Below are 19,964 nucleotides of genomic sequence, written 5' to 3'. Positions count from 1 at the left end.
CAGCTCCTGCTCGTAACTGCGGTTCTGTTTGCCTCTCACCAATCGGAAACTCGTCGCCTCGGCCTCGATCAGCCGTCAATGGGGCGAAAAATTCCCTGCAGGATGTTTGTTAAGATTGTCATTTGCTAATTGCACTTTACACGTACGAATTTGTGATAAAAATTTGATGCGACGCAGAGACGTTTAGAGTTAACAGGTACAGTGCGTTGTTTGGATAGATTCAACTATGCGCGCATGAGCTGTGCCAAAGTGACCAATATGCATCCAATATGTGAAATCATCTTTCAGTATTCTTCTTTTCCTCTGATGGTTACCATTTTTGAGTAGTCATTGTTAAGAGTGCCCTGGTCGATTTTGATGTTGACTTATATATTTGCAAATATCGAAGTCCACGTATCTCAAACGCAAAAACGAGCTCAACATCCCGATTCTATACGCGATTCTGTACAAAAACACTTTTATACATTTGCATTTAACGCAGAAATAAAGAATTGGCATAGATTCTACGAAATCACTATAGTAAATAAAATTTGTAGAATTCATACCCTTTAAAATGACCGTTGACATAAAACGTTCATAAAAAATTTTTTAATCTGATCAACGCTGATTAGGGTCACCGTTTTTAAAACGTCAATAGTCTCCAGTCAACGACAGTCTTCAATGAGTCAACGAAATGACACAGCCTTTACAAATCAGTTAAAATAATTTGCCAAGTAAAACTCTTGTTCGAAACATTCATTTACCTTCGTCTCATTTACGTGTTATGTTACTCTTCTGGATTTGTTTTGAAAATGCCGCGTCAATTTCTCATCTGTACTGCTCTGTGACAGCCGTGGTAGCAGACTGAACTAAAAGTACGCGTGCTTTTTGTTTGTGTCAACAGTACCGACCCTGTGCCGACGCCCGCAAGAGTGTAATCCTGATTTTCCCGAATTTTCCTCGCACTGTATTATCACAAATCTTAACGATTTCTACAACAATGCTATTCGTAACTGTGTAAAATCACCCTTAGGTCGTACTGTATTGCGATTCTTGCCCAAAGTTGAACTTAAAATTAGGTTTGCTTATATTGTTGCCGATACATAACCTAAAATTCGACTCATCCTCTCACAAATTTTAGCGATTTTAGCTCCATGGTTCGTGGATCACTTCTCGTGTTCTCTTAGATTTCAGCCTCATGATGATGGATGCCGCGATTGAAACAGAGGAGGTGATAGAAAAACCACCGGTTAGCGTGCCAGTCGTCAGAGTTCCCGTCAAGCACACCAACCTCGGCATCAGAAGTCACGCAATGTAAGCTAATTATCGGTCGACCCGTAACTCATCACTTCCGTGCCAAATATCAGATATCACATGTTCCATTCTGCAGGGACATGAGCACAATGGTTGAACTGACGTCGTTCAGTTCCCTTGGGAAAATTCAGCCGTTTCTTGTCACTCTTTCCACAACTGCAGCGCTCATCGTCGACCTGCATTGCCATCTCAAGGACAAGGAGGTGTGTGGTTATCTTGGGGGGCATTGGGACATTAATGCTCACAGTGAGGTTCAGTTCCTAATACATATTTGTAGACAACATTGAAAATAGCGGGTTTTTATTAAGGATCTTGATGCCCATAGATTTGACAATAAACTACGCGTTTCCATGCCGATGTAATGGGAAAGACAAAACTGCAGCTGCAGCAACTGAGGCTGAAATTGCACGAGCCATGGAATGGAAGCATCTCACTTTGGTAGGATGGTATCATTCCCATCCTAGGACGCACGCGTCGCCGTCGCTCCGCGATGTCGATTCTCAACTAGACTATCAGATAAAGATGAAAGGACTGAGTGACAATAGTTACACACCATGTGTCGGGCTTATCTGCTGTGAGTTTCGTTGTTTGCGTTTTGGTCATCCCAACAGTCTTAAATTTTTGGCTCACTTTTCGCAGCTCCGTATAACACAGATAATAACTGCTACGAGTCAAACTTCAACTTCTTTTGGTCGCTCCCTCCACCGGAAAATCGGCCTCACGAGTACCCGAGACCAATGCTGCTCAGCTACACCCTGTCCCAGGAACAATTCCTTTCTCAGGAAGCTATTGATGAAATTGTAAGATGTTCAGCACTGAATTTCAATGCCGTAGTTCGCGACTGTGCAGCAGTTCAGGTATCTACTATAATGGCTGGTTTTTAATTTTTCAGAAAAAATGTGTCGAGTATTACAAAAATGACGGCTGTGTCGACTTCAAAGGAATCTTTAACGGTTCTGTGACGTATTTGGAAAAATTGAAGGCAAGTATGCGACGCGTGCAAAAATTTTGTGTATTGAGAATTATGAAAAGTAAATCAGTGCTAGATAACATTTTTGTATCATTCTTTTTCGTAGAGCTCATTGGAGTCAAAACTACCGAGGAACCAGTCAAACGGATCGTACTGGGACGCCATCAGAGAAATCGTTGCACCTGGAATGGAGGATCCGCCAACGACAACGCAAGCATCGAGCATAGCGGGAAATTCGGATATATTTTCGAATGTCAAGTTCCCGTTGGTGCCTGACCCCATGGGCCGTTCTGGCATCAATCCTAACAATCTTTTCCTCACTCCCGTAAACTTTAAACTAGACTCTAGCGTCTCCATACTGAAGCCGTTCAACGTGCCGTCGACTTCGAAGGACAAAAACGACACCCTTGAAGCCACCAAAGGGCAGAAATTCGACTTACCGATGCCGGATATGAATCTCAATGCGAAACACAAGTTGCCGGCTGAATTCACATCCGGTGAACTGACCGTTTCCGTAAAGAATTCCAAACCAGACTACGATTTCTCAACCGCGGACTTTTCCAAGGTTAGCAATCTCCTGTCGAGCGATTCCAGCTCCCACGGTGCCGGCAAGAACAGGATTCCTGAATTCCCACTCGCCGATATATCGCAGCTGAGCAAATTCTCGGACCTTTCGAAGCTGGCCAACTTTTCGACCAGCGATTTGGCCAAACTGTCGGGTTTCTCAATAAACGACATTGCCAAGACGTCCCCAGCCTACGCCTGCAACCTAGCCAACCTGTTCAACCCCCTCGGTGGTAAGGCCCAGGACGTGACAGTGATCGACGTTAACAAGACTACCGAATTTCCCATATCCGAATTCATCTCTTCCGACATCTCGTTTAAGCCCTCTGACGTCGTCAAGGGTCTTGTCGCAATGTCGACCGTCGATACAAAACTCACTGTCAGTGAATTGCCCGTCGGTGAACAGAAGAAGAACCCCGACTCCGGGGACTCGTCGAAGTCAACCAGAAACGATTACTCTATGGACGAAGTTTCCATCGCGAATGTAAAGTCCGATTTTGGTACTATGCTGGACATGACGGTGCACGGCATGAAGCAGCAATCTGGCGGCAATGACTGCCCAGACTCTTTGAATTTGAGCATAGATCATCAGTCGGGAAAGTGATGGAAGGGTGAGGGGAGGGAGCGAGGATCGTAGATCGATCACGTCGAGGCTCGTTTCACGTTGTAAATCGGTATTGCTACTTACTTTAACGAATACGGTATAAGATATAGGTCTTACAGGTTTCACCATGACTAATTGAACTGAAACTCAAATCGTAAGCTGTAGTAATTTATTGGACCCTGCATACACAACAAAGCGATGTAATCTCTCAAATTTCCCCATTATTCTGGGTGGGAATATTATCGTATGTACTCCCACGGTCACTGCATCTGTAGCTCCTGGGAGGGGCAACTGAAGATACATGGCAATTTAGGTGAGAAATTCTGTGCAAAATTAAACGTGTAACTTCGTTGCCTATCTCGGGGACGACAGGTACCGTGACCGTGATTGTACCTAGGTAAACATAACACGATTGTTGCGGATGGGATGCTTCCGGCGATTTTAACGGACGTAGTTATTCTGAAACATTACTTTTTAGAACCATGACTTTATTACCGTGAATAAAAACCATTTTTATATCTAAAACTATCTTTTCGATGGGTGTCATCTTTGCTTTTGATATTATAGATTTTTTGTTTTGTGTACCCGTATTCCCTGCCGCCTTGTGATTCTCTACCCGCATCGCACTCCGTCATGTCTGTTGCCTAATCTTAGGCACTTTTGCAAAGATCCTTGAAGGGATGAAAATGATCTACACTAGATCATATAATTTTGCAATTTGGATTTGGAATATTACTGAAAAGCGCTTTAATGTTTATACCTGATATATAATATAGTCTCGTTAATCAAAGAGACTATACATGTTCCAGACATTCTAGATATGATTGCAGTATTGCAGGTAACTTAGAATAATATGTTACCAATAGTTAACCCTTAAGCTCGGACAGAGCGAGCGTCGCACGTTGGGTGACTATAGTCACCGCTTGAGCCGAAAGGGTTAATTAGCTGGTGAAAATTGCAATTTTCAGGATCACCTTGCGAGTGGCAAATATACGTGAATTGAAATTGCAGAAACTCCCGCGGGATCGCTATTGCATCCCCCTTTCTGAAGATCCGTTACGAAAAGGCTGCAGCCATATGGTAGGAATGCGGTGCTCTCGCGGATCTATATATCGCAATCGGAGAGTGTAGGTATAATATCTACGTATTATATATACATATACATACACATGTGATACAAACTTTCCGAAGTATGTGACATTTGCTTTGCGACAGGGCCACGGCATCCCCGCTCCCTTCTCTTCCCTTCTCTCACTATCCATAAGTCGGTCTGCTCTTTCTGATATAACAGATCTTTCGAATGACGTCGCGTCCAATCGGATACCGAGCTCACCTTCGTGAAAGTATACGGTGGCCCTGCCGCCCGGGATCTATGGCCAGTCTCTGGCCAGTGGCCCCCAGCACACAAACCTTTAATCCTCGCGCGTTCTTCGTCCGTGATTTGCCTTCATACTGCTTTCACCGCGGTAATGCGATACGTATATGCGGAGAAAATACAATTCCATGCAATTTTAATTACCACCCCATCATCGTGCCCCTTCCCATTGTTCATGTATAGCTGATGAACCTGAGGAAGGGTGACAAAGTGTTATCAGTGCAAAACAAGAAGCTACCCAGTCATATCCGGTATATCGGAATGTCCGACGTTCGAGTTTAACCACTCTGCTGGATCACTTGCAGATAACATCGCGGAGCGAAAGGTGCGTGCGAAAAATCATTTTCGTATTCCTCGATACGACTTAAGTCGAAAATCGTCTAAAGACTTCCGATGTAGAGAACTTCGCGACTCTGCAGATGAGGTTAATTAATGATAACATTTTTTTTAACCAAACGATGTCTTAGCAAGGAATTTTGAGCCGAAAAATATCGAATCTAAAAAGCCCAAAATGATATGTATAATGTTTCATAATTTATGTTTTCGAGAACACGTTATAGATCCGCAGATTTGCGGAGAATGTTAATACGTAGCTCACGTTACCTTGGGCTCACCGGATAGCGGTAGTTTTTAACGCTGACAGACGAATTGACTGTACAAATTTAAAATCTAAAGACATTTTGAGGCCTCGAAGTCTCAGCGGAAATAGTTTAGTTAAAATTAGGCTATTGGGCAACGAATTTTGATCGACTTTTCACTTCGTCGCATGTTGTCTGGGTTGTTTACCTAATCAAGACAGCTGGAAATTCCACTCGACGGTTGTCTTCCCGCGTACGTCTAGGTATGGAATCATGCTCTGGTCTACTTTCTAACACACCAGGTGACTTCTTAAGGCAGCGAGCCGATCAAACAGCGGATGTAGCGTGCAGTGTTTGTTTGCCGTAGCTTATTATTATTTCTGCGCATAGGTATTAATACTTATTTATAACACACATTTGGTCAAACAGGAGCGGTTCGGTTCCGTTGTGACGCAGCTGCGAAATCCGTGTGATTCAGAAAATCACGATGAGGTTTATTAAGTGCGTGTAAAGAATTTCCAGTGATTTCATCCGCTGCAATGGACCGGAAACGACTGTCAGAAACTTACGCCAGTCGGCAGGTTACTACATCTCCCGATACCTATTTCTCGAAATCAGATGTACCGACCAATGATCATTGCGGGCATGTGTACATATCCGTCACTCTTCTGCGCCCCCGATTCAGTGCTCTTTCTCTATTTTACGATCTGCACCAGATAAATTCCGTACAGGTTGAAATGATATTTATGATATACTTATCGAATGTGTATTGAATTATTATTCGTATTTATAGCGGGCTGTGTAAGAAATGATCGATTGAAATCAAACTGTCCACCTTTCCTGATTCATAACCAGCTTGGACGCGCATAACTGTACAATTCCTATTCACCGGGGGACCAGGCGCGTGGGCGATGTATGTATGTAAGTACGTACGTGTCATACTGCGAGTGTGCCGGAGGTGAACGTGAAACGTGGGATTGTTTATTATTCACCTTGCAACTTTTCGTCGTTTTATTATTCAAGCACATATAACGCATGCTTTTTAAATCCTCACTCGTACAATACGGGCATTTCTGTACAATTTTTGAAAAATATACTGTAACATGCGAGGACATATGATTATAACTATAATTCGTGCTATCCGCCGCGCTCTGATTGCGTAATAATAAACCGTTTGCAGCTACCAACGTCATTCGATCACCTTCTTCACGCAATCGCCGACGATTTACTAGAAAGTCGGACAAGACGTGCCAGGCTCAACCGGTGGGGAATAATTGATGACTATCCCGGCTTTTTCGATGCCGAAGAATTCCCAATGATTCAGTTACCGAAACCGATCTTCTGACTCCTGTTCTACTCCAACTAATTGTACGCGATCTAATTCACTAGTAAAGGGTCCAGGCGAAGCTGGCTGCCTACCAGTAGGCGGATGGCGGTTAATTTAGGGGTGAGAAGTGGCGTCGGTCGATCGGTTGTTGAATGATGGCATTATTCGATGCTAGTCTCTTATTCGCTGGTATACCTACAATTCATTCAAAAAAACCTTAGTAGATCGGTGGGCTTGAGAACTGCACGCATTCTCGAATGTATAGTATAACAAATAGCTACAGATACATGAGTGTGATAACTAATTCTCAGCCGTTTAGCAGCCGCAGAATCGATCCAGTGATCGAGTTTTGAGATGGTGAAAGTCAGTCTTTGTTATACCTACTGCAGAGCGAGTAGCCGTCGGGCGACCGCAAGCTCGAGCTAGGGTATAATACGTGTAGCCATCTACCCATTTCGCACGTATAGTCGTTGCGAGAAAAACGTGGCGGTTAAACAACGAGAGGGTCACTCGAAATTGTACTGATCCTATCAAAATTGAATTGAATTGTAATGTGAAATGACCGGATTGCAGGGCGTTACGGTCGGCTCGTCCATTGCCAGCGCCTGAAGCAGAAAAAAAAAACTGTCAACATGGCTAGTTTTATCAAACGACGCACACTTTGAAATTTCAATGTACTTAATTGTTTTTCTACACAATCAGCTTGTACCTACTCATTTAATTGACTGACGATGCCCGACTGTCATAGCCTCCCATCATGACGTATCATATAGCTTTTATTTCCATGTTTCGGGTTACCGATTTCTTTTTATATACCTCTTTTGGCCTCCACTGCCTGGAGGTTCTTATAGCGTCCGGGTTATTTTCAAGTATATACAGCTCGTATAGGGAAAACCTGTAGCAGTAAAATACGAGGCGACAAAGGTGTTAAGCTGTATATAGATCCCACGTCAAACTTTCTGTTACCCCATCATACAAATTAGTCAAAAATATCATATCCTAAACATTCCGAGCGCTATTAATTCTTAGACAGTGAGAGGTAGTGGGGGGTATTTGAGGGAAAGTTTCTTCCGTTCTGCACATTATATACAGCACGGCTGATAATAGTTGGCGTTCTACTTATTTCTAGTGCTCGGTATAACACCGAGACGCTGTGGTTATACGTATTATACCTTCCCTTCGCCCGTTCGATGTGCGTGGACGTGATCGCCGATGGTATTATACATGATACTGCACTGTATACCTATATACGATGTACGAAAGTAGGAGTGTGGCCCAAGGCTGTAAGTTATAGATCGCTGAAATGCGGCAACGTAACTTTTCATATTATTCTTACATCGTCCTGTGCAATCGGTGCAGATAATATTGTTTCACTCTTTACTATACACGCATTTCATATAGGTATGTTACATAGGCACCTCCTTGCAACATTTTGCGCTGATATCTGCAACGTTGCGGAATACCTATCTTACTATTATTGCGGTCGCGCAGGTTTGGTCAGTTGAATTATTTTTCTCCGTAATTTCACTAATTCTACACGAACTCAAGCATTTCTCAAGTTTACCAAGCAAACCGCCGATCCATTACGAACCCGGGCTGTGTATGCTGGCTGACTCACAGTTTCACCCGCGGTGAAATTATTCTTAAAGCCTTATTATTACATGCCATTCATACTTGCCTCTCAGCGAACGCGGTTAAAGAATTCGCAGCGCTGAGTCAATCTCCCGGATGCTCACATTAATAATGGTGCGAAAATTCTTCACGTATGACTTTTAATTGATTGTTGTATGGTTGTAGTATAATTTTTCGTCTCGTTGTAATCATCAAGGGCATGAAAATCTCTCGATCAAGTCTAAAGTAGACCGTGTTTAACAGGCAATAGGTCGTAAGCGTCGTTGAACGGCAGGAGATTTTAATGACGCGAACGGTTGCATAAGCGATGTCGCATGTGTAGCATATATCTTATTCCGATTGAGACGGCATAACCGATTGAGGTCTATTGCCGTATTTTAAATACTCGATATTAAAGCGAAATAAATGCTTGGTAAAATGCAGGATATACGTTAATTATCATTACAGGTATTGACAAATCGTCAAATAACGAAGCGAAGCCCACAGCGATGGACTTCCGTGAAAACATTCGTACATATAGATATAGCGCATGTTCTATGTATGTACAGTATTGCAAGACGTAAAGGAGACAGGCGTCAAAGCGCGGAGGACAAAGGCGTCAGGGCAAGGACTTCGTATCGTGCACATCGTGGGTGTAAAAAAAAAAAAAAAAGAAAGCAACAGCAAACAACCAAGAAGATGACGGTGTATATATGTATAAATTTTTACACCGGTAAACCAGCTAGAACCTGTTTGTGCGGTTCGCGCGGTTTTCGTCCCGGTATTATGTCTATAGTGATACTCAGCGAAAGTGCACTGCAGCAGCTTGCAGGAGGAAGGAATACGTATAACTGCACAGATTTCTTGGTTACAGCCGGTCGCGCTTTATCGGCTATTCGGTTATAAATAGACACTGCGGAGGCAGAGCCGTCGCGTTGAATTCATGCAGGCTGAGGGTGTCGCCGCATGCAGAGGAGCACCGAGAAATCCTCCTCCTGTGGATGTTCAAGGTCGGGCTGTCGCGTCAGTCACGAACTCCGCCGCAAGCAACGCTGATCCAGGTTCCCTGGCTCCAAAATGTCATTCCTCAGCGAAAAATTGACTCACGCAGCCCAGGGTCCAGGGCGGGTCTGGCAACCGGCAAGGCTACGCCCGACGTCCTTGCCGCTCGCGTTATCCGGCTGCGTGTCGCTCCTTTCACTTTCCACGTGGCGGACCCGAACTCACTGCTATCGACTTCGTGAAAGAGACGGCCTTTTGGCTCGATCACGCCGCCGACCGAGACGGCGAGATTCCTCCAAGAATATTTATACGTCAACTAGAAACAAGTTCTGGGCACGCGAAATGCCCGGATCTTTGTCCTGCCCTTCGACGATGCGATATACATGCTGCAGCTGTATAGTGGACAATGTTATTCAACTGAGACTTTTTTTTACCGGTCTTTGTCTCCCAGTGCCGGCGATCTCGCGCGCGTTTTAAACAGAAGTCAGAAATCACTTTGTGGATCGGATCAGTCGCGGGGTGCACACGCAAGAATCTTAATAAATTGCTTAGGGTTAGCAATATTTTGCTCGTCATTTGCGATAATATATCCGGATGTCTTGACGGCGACATGCAAATGACAGGTATTGAACTTTTGTCTCCGGTTTGAAATGCGCTTGGCACAAAAAGTCGAAAGATCGCTGATCTGAATTATGATGATGATTGTCTTTCTCTAGCTTTTCAGTGAAACTGCTTCACCATGATGAAGAACCAGAATGGCGGTGTTCCGGAGGCGGGAAATGTCGGCCCGGACGAATTTTCAGATGACGAGAGCAGCCCGTTGACTGGACAGGAATACGCTGGAAGGTGATGATTGACTTGTAGATTGATCAGTAATGCAGTCTAGGGACTGATAAATAAGCGCAGGAAATTATGGAAGGCGCAAAGCGTCATAACTTGTCGATGTACCTGTATACTAATTTTTGTACCCGCTTCAGCCAAAGAACGGCAGTGCCGGAGACGAAAGGATGGGATGTGTTTCGGAATCCTCCGATAAAAATAGACTCTGGTTCGATGGCGAACCAGAAGTGCCTGGATGTAACGCTGCAAATCACTAAGGTCCTGGCGTACCTAATTGTCTTCGTCATCGTGCTCGGAAGCGGCGTCATCGCCAAGGGAACAATCCTCCTCATGACTTCCCAGCTCAGGGCTAACAGGACTATTTTTTACTGCAATCGGATGCTCGGTAAGTCAGTCAGATCGCTTATTTTATCCCCTGTTTGCTTATTGAAATATTATCCGAAAATTTTGTGAGCCATTTTTCCGACAAATTTTATAAGCTTATGCTTGGTATTTATTTCGAAGTATAAAACAAATTGACAAAGACCTTGTGCGTTTTCTTCAGGCAGGGACAAAACGTTCGTAGTTACGTTGCCGGAGGAAGAGAGAATAGCCTGGGTATGGTGCATAATAATCGCTTTCGCGGTACCTGAGATCGGCACGCTACTAAGGAGCATAAGAATCTGCTTCTTCAAGTCGTGGAAGAAGCCAACAGTCGGTCAGTTCATGCTCGTCTTCGTTATGGAAACGTTCCACGTCGTCGGTCTCGCGCTGATGTTCATGAGCGTTTTACCCGACCTCGACGTCGTCCAGGGTGCCATGCTGACTAACTGCGTTTGCTTCGTTCCCGGGCTCCTTGGTATATTTGAATTCAGAATATCATCTCTTTTATAAAATATTACAAACTGCCGAAAATTCTTACTACGTGACATCATCGCAGGGCTGCTTTCTCGGAACAAAAAACGTGACGAATCCAGGCGATTCGTCCTCGTTCTCGTCGACCTCGCTGCCCTTGCCGCTCAGGCGACAGCATTCGTTGTCTGGCCGCTTATTGATAGCTCGAAGCCTGGCTTGTGGCTAATCCCAGTCGCCTTGATCCTCGTATCCTGCGGTTGGTGGGAAAACTACGTCTCTGTTCAGAGTCATTTAGGTAAGAGTGGATGTGATAAGCAGCACCCAACAATCGGAAAAGAATAGAAACGGATTGAGAATTTCAGTACGATCTATTCCAATTTCTTGATCCAAACGGATGTTTCGTATTCTTCGAAAAGAATTAATTCGGATAGAAAGAATTGAATCCGATTGATAATTGCCATCCCTTATTCTAAATAAATAATTGAAACGAACAAGCTATTAGAGGTGGCATTCTCGCGAATATGACGGGATAGGAAAGAACAGATAAAATCGAATGGAAACGAATAAACAGATTAAAACGAACAGTGTCTCATTGGAATAACTCATGCTTAATTCGGAAACTTGAAGAAATGGGATTCATAATTCTGCTAATCGTTCCGTTTCTATTCTTTTCCGATTGTTGGGGACCCAGCTCACAGCTATAGTGCCAATATCCAGTAAACGCTGTATAATTTTCGCACAGGTATAATAAAAACTCTGGGAAGAGTCAAGGAGGAGATGAGACTGACGAGGTACTTCACTTACATATTCGTCTCTGTGTGGAAGATTATCGCTTTCTTCGTAAGCTCGGTCGTAATACTGCACAATAAAGGCTACACCGTGGGCCACCTGTTCACGATGTTCGGCAGCGCGTTCGGCGACCACAAAATAACCGTGACCGAGGTTTCGACGACCGCAGCCGGCGCAACACCCGATCTTTTGGAAATCCTGCCGAACGGAGAGACGGAGACGATAACCGCGGACTTCAGCACGCCTATATATGTCCTGCTGATCCAAGTATTCGGGTCGTACTTCGCCTACGTTTTCGGTAAGTCGTCGCCGTGGAATTAGGCACGATAAACTCTTGCCGATAACGCTGTCGATTTTCCAGGCAAGTTCGCCTGCAAGATCCTGATCCAGGGATTCAGCTACGCGTTTCCAGTGAATCTCACGATTCCCGTGACAATCTCGCTGCTCATCGCTGCCTGCGGCCTCAGGAACGGGGATCCCTGCTTCTTCCACGATACGATTCCCGACTATCTGTTCTACGAATCTCCGCCGCTGTCTTTCCTCGGCGACTTCATCTCCAAGCAGTACGCTTGGGTTTGGCTGCTTGGGCTCCTTTCCCAGACCTGGTTCACGCTTCACATATGGACGCCGAAGTGCGAGCGTCTTGCTTCGACAGAGAAGCTCTTCGTGGCGCCGATGTACAACGCGCTGCTGATCGACCAGTCGATGGGATTGAACAGGAAGCGAGATGATCAGCCCGAAGTCACTGTGGAGGTCAGCAGTAATTTATTAATCATTCCTAGTCGTATTCAAGTCGCTGTCTCGCTTAATAATGTACGATTATTCGATAATTGCGTGCAGGACTTGGCTGAGATTGAAAAGGAGAAGGGCGATGGGGACTACGAAACGATATACGAACAGACCGATGGGTCCGCGACTCCGCCGTCGACCGTAAAGAACAGCGATCTTGTTACGAGGATCTTCGCTTGCGCGACAATGTGGCACGAGAATAAAGAGGAGATGATTGAGTTCTTGAAGAGCATCCTCAGACTCGATGAGGACCAGTGTGCGCGCAGGGTCGCCCAAAAGTATCTGAAAGTCGTTGACCCCGACTACTACGAGTTCGAGAGTAAGTACAAGACTTAATATAAATTACTTTATACAACTCACACATCCGTCGCAGGTGATTAGATATGCTCGACTAACAGTTTTTCCATTGATTTAATACTGACTCATACCTCTTCAGCCCACATATTCTTCGACGACGCCTTCGAAATATCAGATCACGATGACAACGAGTCTCAGGTGAACCGTTTCGTCAAACTTCTCGTCGACACGCTGGACGAGGCGGCTTCCGACATTCATCAGACTCGTATGCACGTCAGAGCGCCGAAAAAATTCCCAACTCCTTACGGTGGTCGTCTCGTGTGGACACTGCCTGGAAAGACCAAGATGATTGCTCACCTCAAGGACAAGAGCAAGATCCGTCACAGAAAACGTTGGAGCCAGGTAACAGTTGTCCTCATTACGGTAGGAACAGTTTTCCAACTCTCTGTCTCCGCTTCGTTATATATTCAATTTCATTACGGTGGTGTTTCATTATTGCAGGTGATGTACATGTACTATCTCCTCGGTCACCGACTAATGGAGCTGCCGATTAGCGTGGACCGGAAGGAAGTAATAGCCGAAAACACGTTCCTCCTCACCCTGGATGGTGATATCGACTTCCAGCCGGCCGCCGTCAAGCTTCTAATCGATTTGATGAAGAAAAACAAGAATCTCGGCGCTGCTTGCGGGCGTATTCATCCCGTTGGTTCCGGTAAGCTTGGATTGTGAAGAATTAGCTGTCGTCGTCTTACACGATCTCTAAATGCGAGCAATTCTCAACCTCGTTTACAGGCCCCATGGTGTGGTACCAGATGTTTGAGTACGCTATTGGACATTGGCTTCAAAAGGCGACGGAGCACATGATCGGCTGCGTACTTTGTAGCCCAGGGTGTTTCTCGCTTTTCAGAGGCAAGGCGCTCATGGATGACAACGTCATGAAAAAATACACCACCAGGTCGGACGAAGCCAGGCACTATGTCCAATATGATCAGGGAGAGGATCGGTGGCTTTGCACTCTGTTGCTGCAGCGAGGCTACAGAGTCAGTGAACATCTACCCTAATAGTTTATCGAGCTCTGCCACCAGAATGTAGAATTAAAGCGACGGATACTTGCAGGTCGAGTACTCGGCTGCCAGCGACGCCTACACTCACGCCCCTGAGGGTTTTAACGAGTTCTACAATCAACGACGTCGGTGGGTGCCTTCAACAATGGCGAACATCATGGATTTGCTGATGGACTACAAGCGAACGATCAAAGTAAACGACAACATATCTCTGCCGTACATATCTTACCAGATCCTCCTGATGGGTGAGTCTTAGTTATATTAACTTTGCCTCATACTTTACGCTTTGTTTCATTCGAACATCTGAACGCTGACGTTCCGTTCTATTAACAGGAGGTACGATCCTCGGACCCGGTACCATATTCCTTATGTTGGTGGGAGCCTTCGTCGCTGCCTTTCAGATCGACAACTGGACCAGTTTTTACTACAATATCATTCCAATTTTGCTCTTCATGGTCATCTGTTTCACTTGTAAATCTAACGTACAAGTGAGTAATTCTCGAAAGGTTTTTACGGTTCACCAACGAACGCGAATTTCTGTAAACTACGTCCGTTGGCCTTTTCAGCTTCTCTGTGCCCAGATGCTATCGACGGGTTACGCGATGATCATGATGGCCGTAATAGTTGGTACCGCTCTCCAGCTGGGCGAGGACGGAGTCGGCTCACCCTCCGCGATATTCTTGATAGCAATGTCAAGCTCGTTCTTTATAGCCGCCTGCCTTCATCCTCAAGAGTTCTGGTGCATCGTACCGGGGATAATATACCTCCTGTCGATACCCTCGATGTACCTGCTTCTGATCCTCTACTCTATCATCAACCTGAATGTCGTTTCTTGGGGAACGAGAGAAGTCCAGGTTAAGAAGACAAAAAAGGTTTGTGCCGCTCGCTATCTGCATCGCGGAAATGTGTTTTCTAAAGGATTGAACTTACGCGGTGAAATTCGTTTTTCATTAATCAGGAGATGGATCAAGAGAAAAAGGAAGCTGAAGAAGCGAAAAGCAAGGCGAAGCAGAAGTCGCTACTCGGTTTCCTCCAGAACGGCGGCGGCAGCAACAACGACGATCAAGGATCGATAGAAATCTCATTGGCTGGGTTATTCAGGTGCATGCTGTGCACCCACGGCCAACCCTCGGACGAGAAGCAGCAGCTGGTCGCCATCGCAGAGTCCTTGGAACAGCTGGGGAAACGCTTGGAAACTATAGAGAAGTAATTAAAGTTCGTTCATCATCTCACCGATCAAAGGTTGCAGCCTTAGATGTAGAACTAAACCAGCCGATCCTCGATCCGTCAGGGCCGTCGATCCTCAGGGTCACGTTTCGGGCAGAAGACGTGCGTCCTCCGTCGGATCGCGGTTCGTCGATCCAATGAACCCGATCGAAGAGAACCCGGTTGACGAGGGCGAGAGGGACAGTGACACGGAGACAACGGTCAGCCAGAACACGGAGGGGAATCGCGAGCGCACTTTTCTTGCGAGTCCTTACTGGCTCGAGGACGAGGGACTGAAGAAAGGCGAGGTCGATTTTCTCTCGCCCCAGGAGGAGCAGTTCTGGAAAGACCTGCTCGAGAAATATCTCTTTCCAATCGACGAAGACAAAGCGGAGAAGGTATAAGAGACGACGTAAACAGGTTTTGCAATTCCTCGCTGGCGTCGGGGAATGTTTTTCAATATCTGATGCTGCTTGAACACCAGCTCCCATTATATTATTCATTCATAAGCTTTCGTTTTACCAAATATCAAGGTCTTGCCGTGTATAAATTATAATGATTTCTTTGATGATTGTGACACGTCAGGCACGCATAGCTAGCGACTTAAAGGACCTCCGCGACCAGAGTGTCTTCGCGTTCTTTATGATGAACGCCCTTTTCGTGCTGATCGTATTCTTGATGCAACTGAACAAAGACGAGCTCCACATTAAATGGCCCTTTGGCATCAAGACCAATATTTCCTACGACGAGAGCTCTCAGGAGGTAAAGATCGCTCTGCGGGACCCAAAGACTCGCGTTCGTGACGCTGCACCAATGTTTAATTGTACAAAATCGAATTTTTATCCGTGACCGACGATTGAACGGTAAAGCTGATGCGAACAAAGTTGGGCCCTCGCAGAGTTTTTATTCATTACTATCTTAACGACTTGTCTTTTTTATATCCACAGGCAAGGATCGCCGCAGACTTGATTGAACTACGGAACAAAAGCGTGTTCGCATTTTTCATGTTCAATGCGCTCTTCATTCTGATCGTATTTTTACTACAATTGAACAAAGACCAGCTGCACATTGTATGGCCTCTAGGGGTCAAGACAAACATCACCTACATAGTGGAAACCTCAGAGGTACCGGTACTCCGGGTGCCTCTCAGCCCGGGACTAACTTCCGGTGTATTCCGGTGTAACTCCGTTCTCGGGTCGTCTTAACGATTATATTCATTCTGGTTACATTGGTGTTTGTTTGTTTCTTCAATTTTTTTTTTATTGGTAAATACAGCACCTACACAGGTTTATCCGAGAACGAGTTACACAAGCATGGCTGCTATGTGGTGTTGATTGCACTTGCTGATGCATATTACATACATGTGTGTGTCCTACATCCATACTTATCGTCAACCCCACCAATTATCGGCAGGTTATTTACAACTCGGGATTTCGAATTTTCGATAATTTGCATCACTTACGCGAAAAACAATTCGGCAGAATCATTTTGGACAGTAGAGGTCTAAATTTTGCCAGTCCACCAGATCTAAAATTGATGTGAATTGTAGACGAATCAAAATCTTGATCCCCGAATCTTCTGGAATGAAAATTGGTGGAGTTATCGTTATACATAGGTATATATTAATCAAGTCTGCCTGTCAATAACATCACGATATACCTTTATTTTTCTCTGAGTACAGTTCACTTGGTTAATAATTAATCAACGAACACTTCCTCACTTAATTAATTCTCGTTATTATCACAGCACAAAACGGACGTTATTTAAAAATTTACACCGATTACCGAATAAAAAACCTTTTCAGGATTATTATGTACCCATAACATCGGCGTGCGCACTGTGATCTAAAAACTAATCCTGCACCTGGGGTCCCGACAACAAGGATCTGTTGTGGCTAACTCAATCCACGTTTTTTGCATGTACGATACTGCATAATATGCCTATATTTTACAGGATATATTGCGATAACACCGTTTTCTGACTTACACACAAAGAAATGAACTCGGAAATTTTGGTTTCACATCTCCGGCTCTATTCTGAAAATAATAACAGGCTTCAATCCCACGTTTCTCATAGCCACCGTATCTGATCGAAAACCAGAATTTCTGCGTGTATTCCATTTCTGCAAAATAAATTTCTCAGTGTACCTACATGCACCTTTGGCTCTGGGTTTTATGTACAGACGTCTTCGTCATCGAATTACCAAGAACTGATGCGAACTGTTTACCACTTTATAGGTACACATCACCAAGGAGTACCTACAGCTCGAGCCGATCGGTCTCGTCTTCGTCTTCTTTTTTGCCTTGATTCTGGTCATCCAGTTCACTGCCATGCTGTTCCATCGCTTCGGGACCTTCGCGCATATTCTCGCTAGCACGACACTGGACTTGTTATACTGTTCCAAAAAGGTAAGTCGCGAAGAAGTGGTTGAGAGTGGAGATGAGCGAGTACTTATTACCACAATTTACGAACAGACAAAGGACCTCTCCGAGGAAGCGTTACTGAGCAAACACGCGGTCGAAATAGTTCGGGATCTCCAAAGGTTGGACGGCATGGAGGGTGACTATGACGAGAGTACCGGCAGTGGACCGGGGAGGAGAAAAACGATTCGTAATCTGGAGAAGAGTCGGCGAAAGACGCAGGCGATAAATACTCTGGACGTCGCATTCAGGCAGCGGTTCTTTAGCATGGCTGAGGGCGCCGGTGGGTTCAATTTTGCGTTCGCTAAATGCGGCGTCGTTCGAAATATTCGTTAATGTGGAAAATTGCACGATTCGTTTCACAGGATTGCCACGGAACATGTCGACGAGGAGGTCGACCAAAGCGTTCAAGGCGTTCGAGGGGCGTCGGAACAGCATTATGGCTGAGAGAAAGAAGTCCCAAATGCAGACGCTTGGCGCTAATAACATTTACGGGGCGGCCGGAAATCCGCTCGGAATTCAGCCGAGGCCCGCAAGGAGCAGTCAAATTTCCGTCAAGGAAGTGTTCGAGACGCATCCGGGCGTCATCAACCACGCCTACGAGTCTGAGGAAAGTCCAAGGAACAGTCTGAGAATGCAGCCGAGGATCACTTGGAGGGATCCCAACTCAAAGGTGTAGAGATCATATGGGAAAAACGATTTTAGGGAAAAAAATACTTGTAGTGCAATATTATTATAATTTTCTTGTTTTTCTAACGCTGCGTGTATGCAAATTATTTGATAGAGAAGTGGCTGACCATGAAATGAAAATAATACGCTTAACAATCTTACCGTATTTATATGAAGTGAGATGTTGTACACGGTACAAACGTTTTCAAATGGCTCGATACTACATGTTTGGGAGAATTTTTCTTCAATCACACCTTGCCGACCGAATTATGGTCAATTATACGTCTCATGCGCACATGCAGGTACGACTACCATGAACGAATGTAGACTAATTAATTACGACAATACTGCAGGCCATTGCAGCCTATTGAGATACCGAATATCGTTAGCTTCTTCATTATACAAGTCCTGCGTAACTATGAGTGTATATCTTATGTCGATGAGAGGGAATAGGTGTATTTTTGTATGTGATATTTTAGAGATTTGATATATCAGTTATCCGATAGTCAATATAGTATATTATACGATTTCATAGACGTTTAGGCGAAGTGATGAACAATATTCGCCTGAGTTTGGCGACCCTGTTGGGAATAAATCGTCACAGTGCTTGAAAACCTGCATATTCTCATAGAATTATTAAACTCATCTTAGTAAATAAGCATAGAAGATATACTTATGTATACGTACTATTATAACAACGATATTGTTATGATGAGCATTATTGTTACTATTGTTATTAATTATTATTACTATTATCATTATTATTATCGATATTTGCCATTTCATTATGTACATTTATGATATGTAATAAATAAGTCTAGTAAAGTAGAAAAAAAGTTAAAATTACATCGATTAGTTTGAAAATACGCCTCAAGCAAATTACTTTCGAGATTCCATGATGAATATTTTAATAATTAAGGATACTCGTGTGGCTTAAAATTCTGTAAATAAGCTGGATCGATGGAAACTTCAAGTACAGAAGCGAGTTACGTCATAACTAAGTAAAAATATATAAATTAGTCATAATTATTAGATTCCTTCAAATTGATTTGATGAACTGCAGAACTCTCGATAAGGTTGGATGCATAGCTAGTAGATAACGAAGCCCAATTTTATGTTTACGTAATCGGTTAAACTTGGTTGAACAATCTATAGCACCTACAAACAAACTGGATGCTGCGTAGAAATAATCTTAAAATAACCATGATCTTGGTCTAAAACATTTTTCTACATGTTGAAGTTGTCAATATCTACAACAGGTAGTAAAATTTCCAAAAAACTCTGGAGCAAAAACCTTGTGCCAAGTATATTAAAGTAGAAGCTAACAAGAAAAATTTACTTTGCCGCTGAAAAACTGCCAAAATGATGATGCACCTTCAAATATGTACCAGCAACAATACCCTTACCTAAAAAAAGAATTGAAATAAAAATCCTTACTGCCAAGTACATAACTTCTCCGAAAAGTCAATCAATAAAAAATGTAGAATTGAGGATGAAATGAAAAGTTCGGAGTTGTACTCGTGGTCTTGTTGCTGGTACTTATTTGAACGTGTGTTGTCATTTTGGTGGGTCGATACTGCAAATTAAATTTTTGTCGGTGATTTCCACTTTAATGTACTTGGCACAAGGCTCATTTACTGTAGGTTCTTTTTAGGGTTAATACGATATACGTATAAATAAAAACTCCGTTCCATTATTAAGTAGTCGATAATGTAGGTGGGATTTTTATTGC

The 19,964-nt window shown here is 44.1% G+C and overlaps 2 protein-coding genes across 6 annotated transcripts; both read left to right on the top strand.

The window, feature by feature from the left end:
- The first annotated feature begins 87 nt into the window (after positions 1 to 87).
- LOC124306481 (uncharacterized) lies at positions 88 to 3,951 on the top strand. Of its 4 annotated transcripts, none has more exons than XM_046767260.1 (7): positions 88 to 196; positions 1,167 to 1,293; positions 1,370 to 1,539; positions 1,619 to 1,867; positions 1,933 to 2,093; positions 2,186 to 2,275; positions 2,370 to 3,951. In XM_046767260.1, the coding sequence occupies exons 2-7, from the start codon at positions 1,178 to 1,180 to the stop codon at positions 3,429 to 3,431; spliced, it is 1,848 nt and encodes a 615-aa protein (XP_046623216.1). In that variant the 5' UTR covers positions 88 to 196; positions 1,167 to 1,177; the 3' UTR covers positions 3,432 to 3,951. The 4 variants fall into 4 exon arrangements, with proteins under 4 accessions (XP_046623216.1, XP_046623215.1, XP_046623218.1 ...); XM_046767259.1 differs by lacking the exon at positions 88 to 196 and adding an exon at positions 810 to 1,058; XM_046767262.1 differs by lacking the exon at positions 88 to 196 and adding an exon at positions 857 to 946.
- An 811-nt stretch (positions 3,952 to 4,762) lies between these two features.
- Positions 4,763 to 19,245, top strand: LOC124304290 (chitin synthase chs-2). Of its 2 annotated transcripts, none has more exons than XM_046762284.1 (20): positions 4,763 to 5,131; positions 10,041 to 10,170; positions 10,302 to 10,549; positions 10,709 to 11,002; positions 11,084 to 11,293; positions 11,741 to 12,085; positions 12,149 to 12,540; positions 12,628 to 12,895; positions 13,013 to 13,275; positions 13,375 to 13,585; positions 13,666 to 13,913; positions 13,990 to 14,182; positions 14,271 to 14,425; positions 14,504 to 14,809; positions 14,896 to 15,143; positions 15,229 to 15,541; positions 16,091 to 16,267; positions 17,381 to 17,551; positions 17,618 to 17,846; positions 17,929 to 19,245. In XM_046762284.1, the coding sequence occupies exons 2-20, from the start codon at positions 10,064 to 10,066 to the stop codon at positions 18,240 to 18,242; spliced, it is 4,692 nt and encodes a 1,563-aa protein (XP_046618240.1). In that variant the 5' UTR covers positions 4,763 to 5,131; positions 10,041 to 10,063; the 3' UTR covers positions 18,243 to 19,245. The 2 variants fall into 2 exon arrangements, with proteins under 2 accessions (XP_046618240.1, XP_046618239.1); XM_046762283.1 differs by lacking the exon at positions 16,091 to 16,267 and adding an exon at positions 15,729 to 15,905 and having other exon boundaries at positions 4,765 to 5,131; positions 17,929 to 19,241.
- Positions 19,246 to 19,964: the final 719 nt, after the last annotated feature.

This window comes from Neodiprion virginianus, chromosome 5, assembly GCF_021901495.1.
Source record: "Neodiprion virginianus isolate iyNeoVirg1 chromosome 5, iyNeoVirg1.1, whole genome shotgun sequence".
Taxonomy (NCBI): Eukaryota; Metazoa; Arthropoda; class Insecta; order Hymenoptera; family Diprionidae; genus Neodiprion; species Neodiprion virginianus.
This window is presented reverse-complemented; position numbering and strand designations above follow the sequence as displayed.

Excerpts from the sequence above, each read along its gene's own strand:
- LOC124306481 (XM_046767260.1), top strand. The coding sequence starts at position 1,178 with ATGATGATGGATGCCGCGATTGAAACAGAGGAGGTGATAGAAAAACCA. Across the intron at positions 1,294-1,369 it reads GGCATCAGAAGTCACGCAAT|GGACATGAGCACAATGGTTG; the intron begins GTAAGCTAATTA and ends TCCATTCTGCAG. Across the intron at positions 1,868-1,932 it reads ATGTGTCGGGCTTATCTGCT|CTCCGTATAACACAGATAAT; the intron begins GTGAGTTTCGTT and ends CACTTTTCGCAG.
- LOC124304290 (XM_046762284.1), top strand. The coding sequence starts at position 10,064 with ATGATGAAGAACCAGAATGGCGGTGTTCCGGAGGCGGGAAATGTCGGC. Across the intron at positions 11,294-11,740 it reads CTCTGTTCAGAGTCATTTAG|GTATAATAAAAACTCTGGGA; the intron begins GTAAGAGTGGAT and ends ATTTTCGCACAG. Across the intron at positions 15,542-16,090 it reads ACGAAGACAAAGCGGAGAAG|GCAAGGATCGCCGCAGACTT; the intron begins GTATAAGAGACG and ends TTATATCCACAG.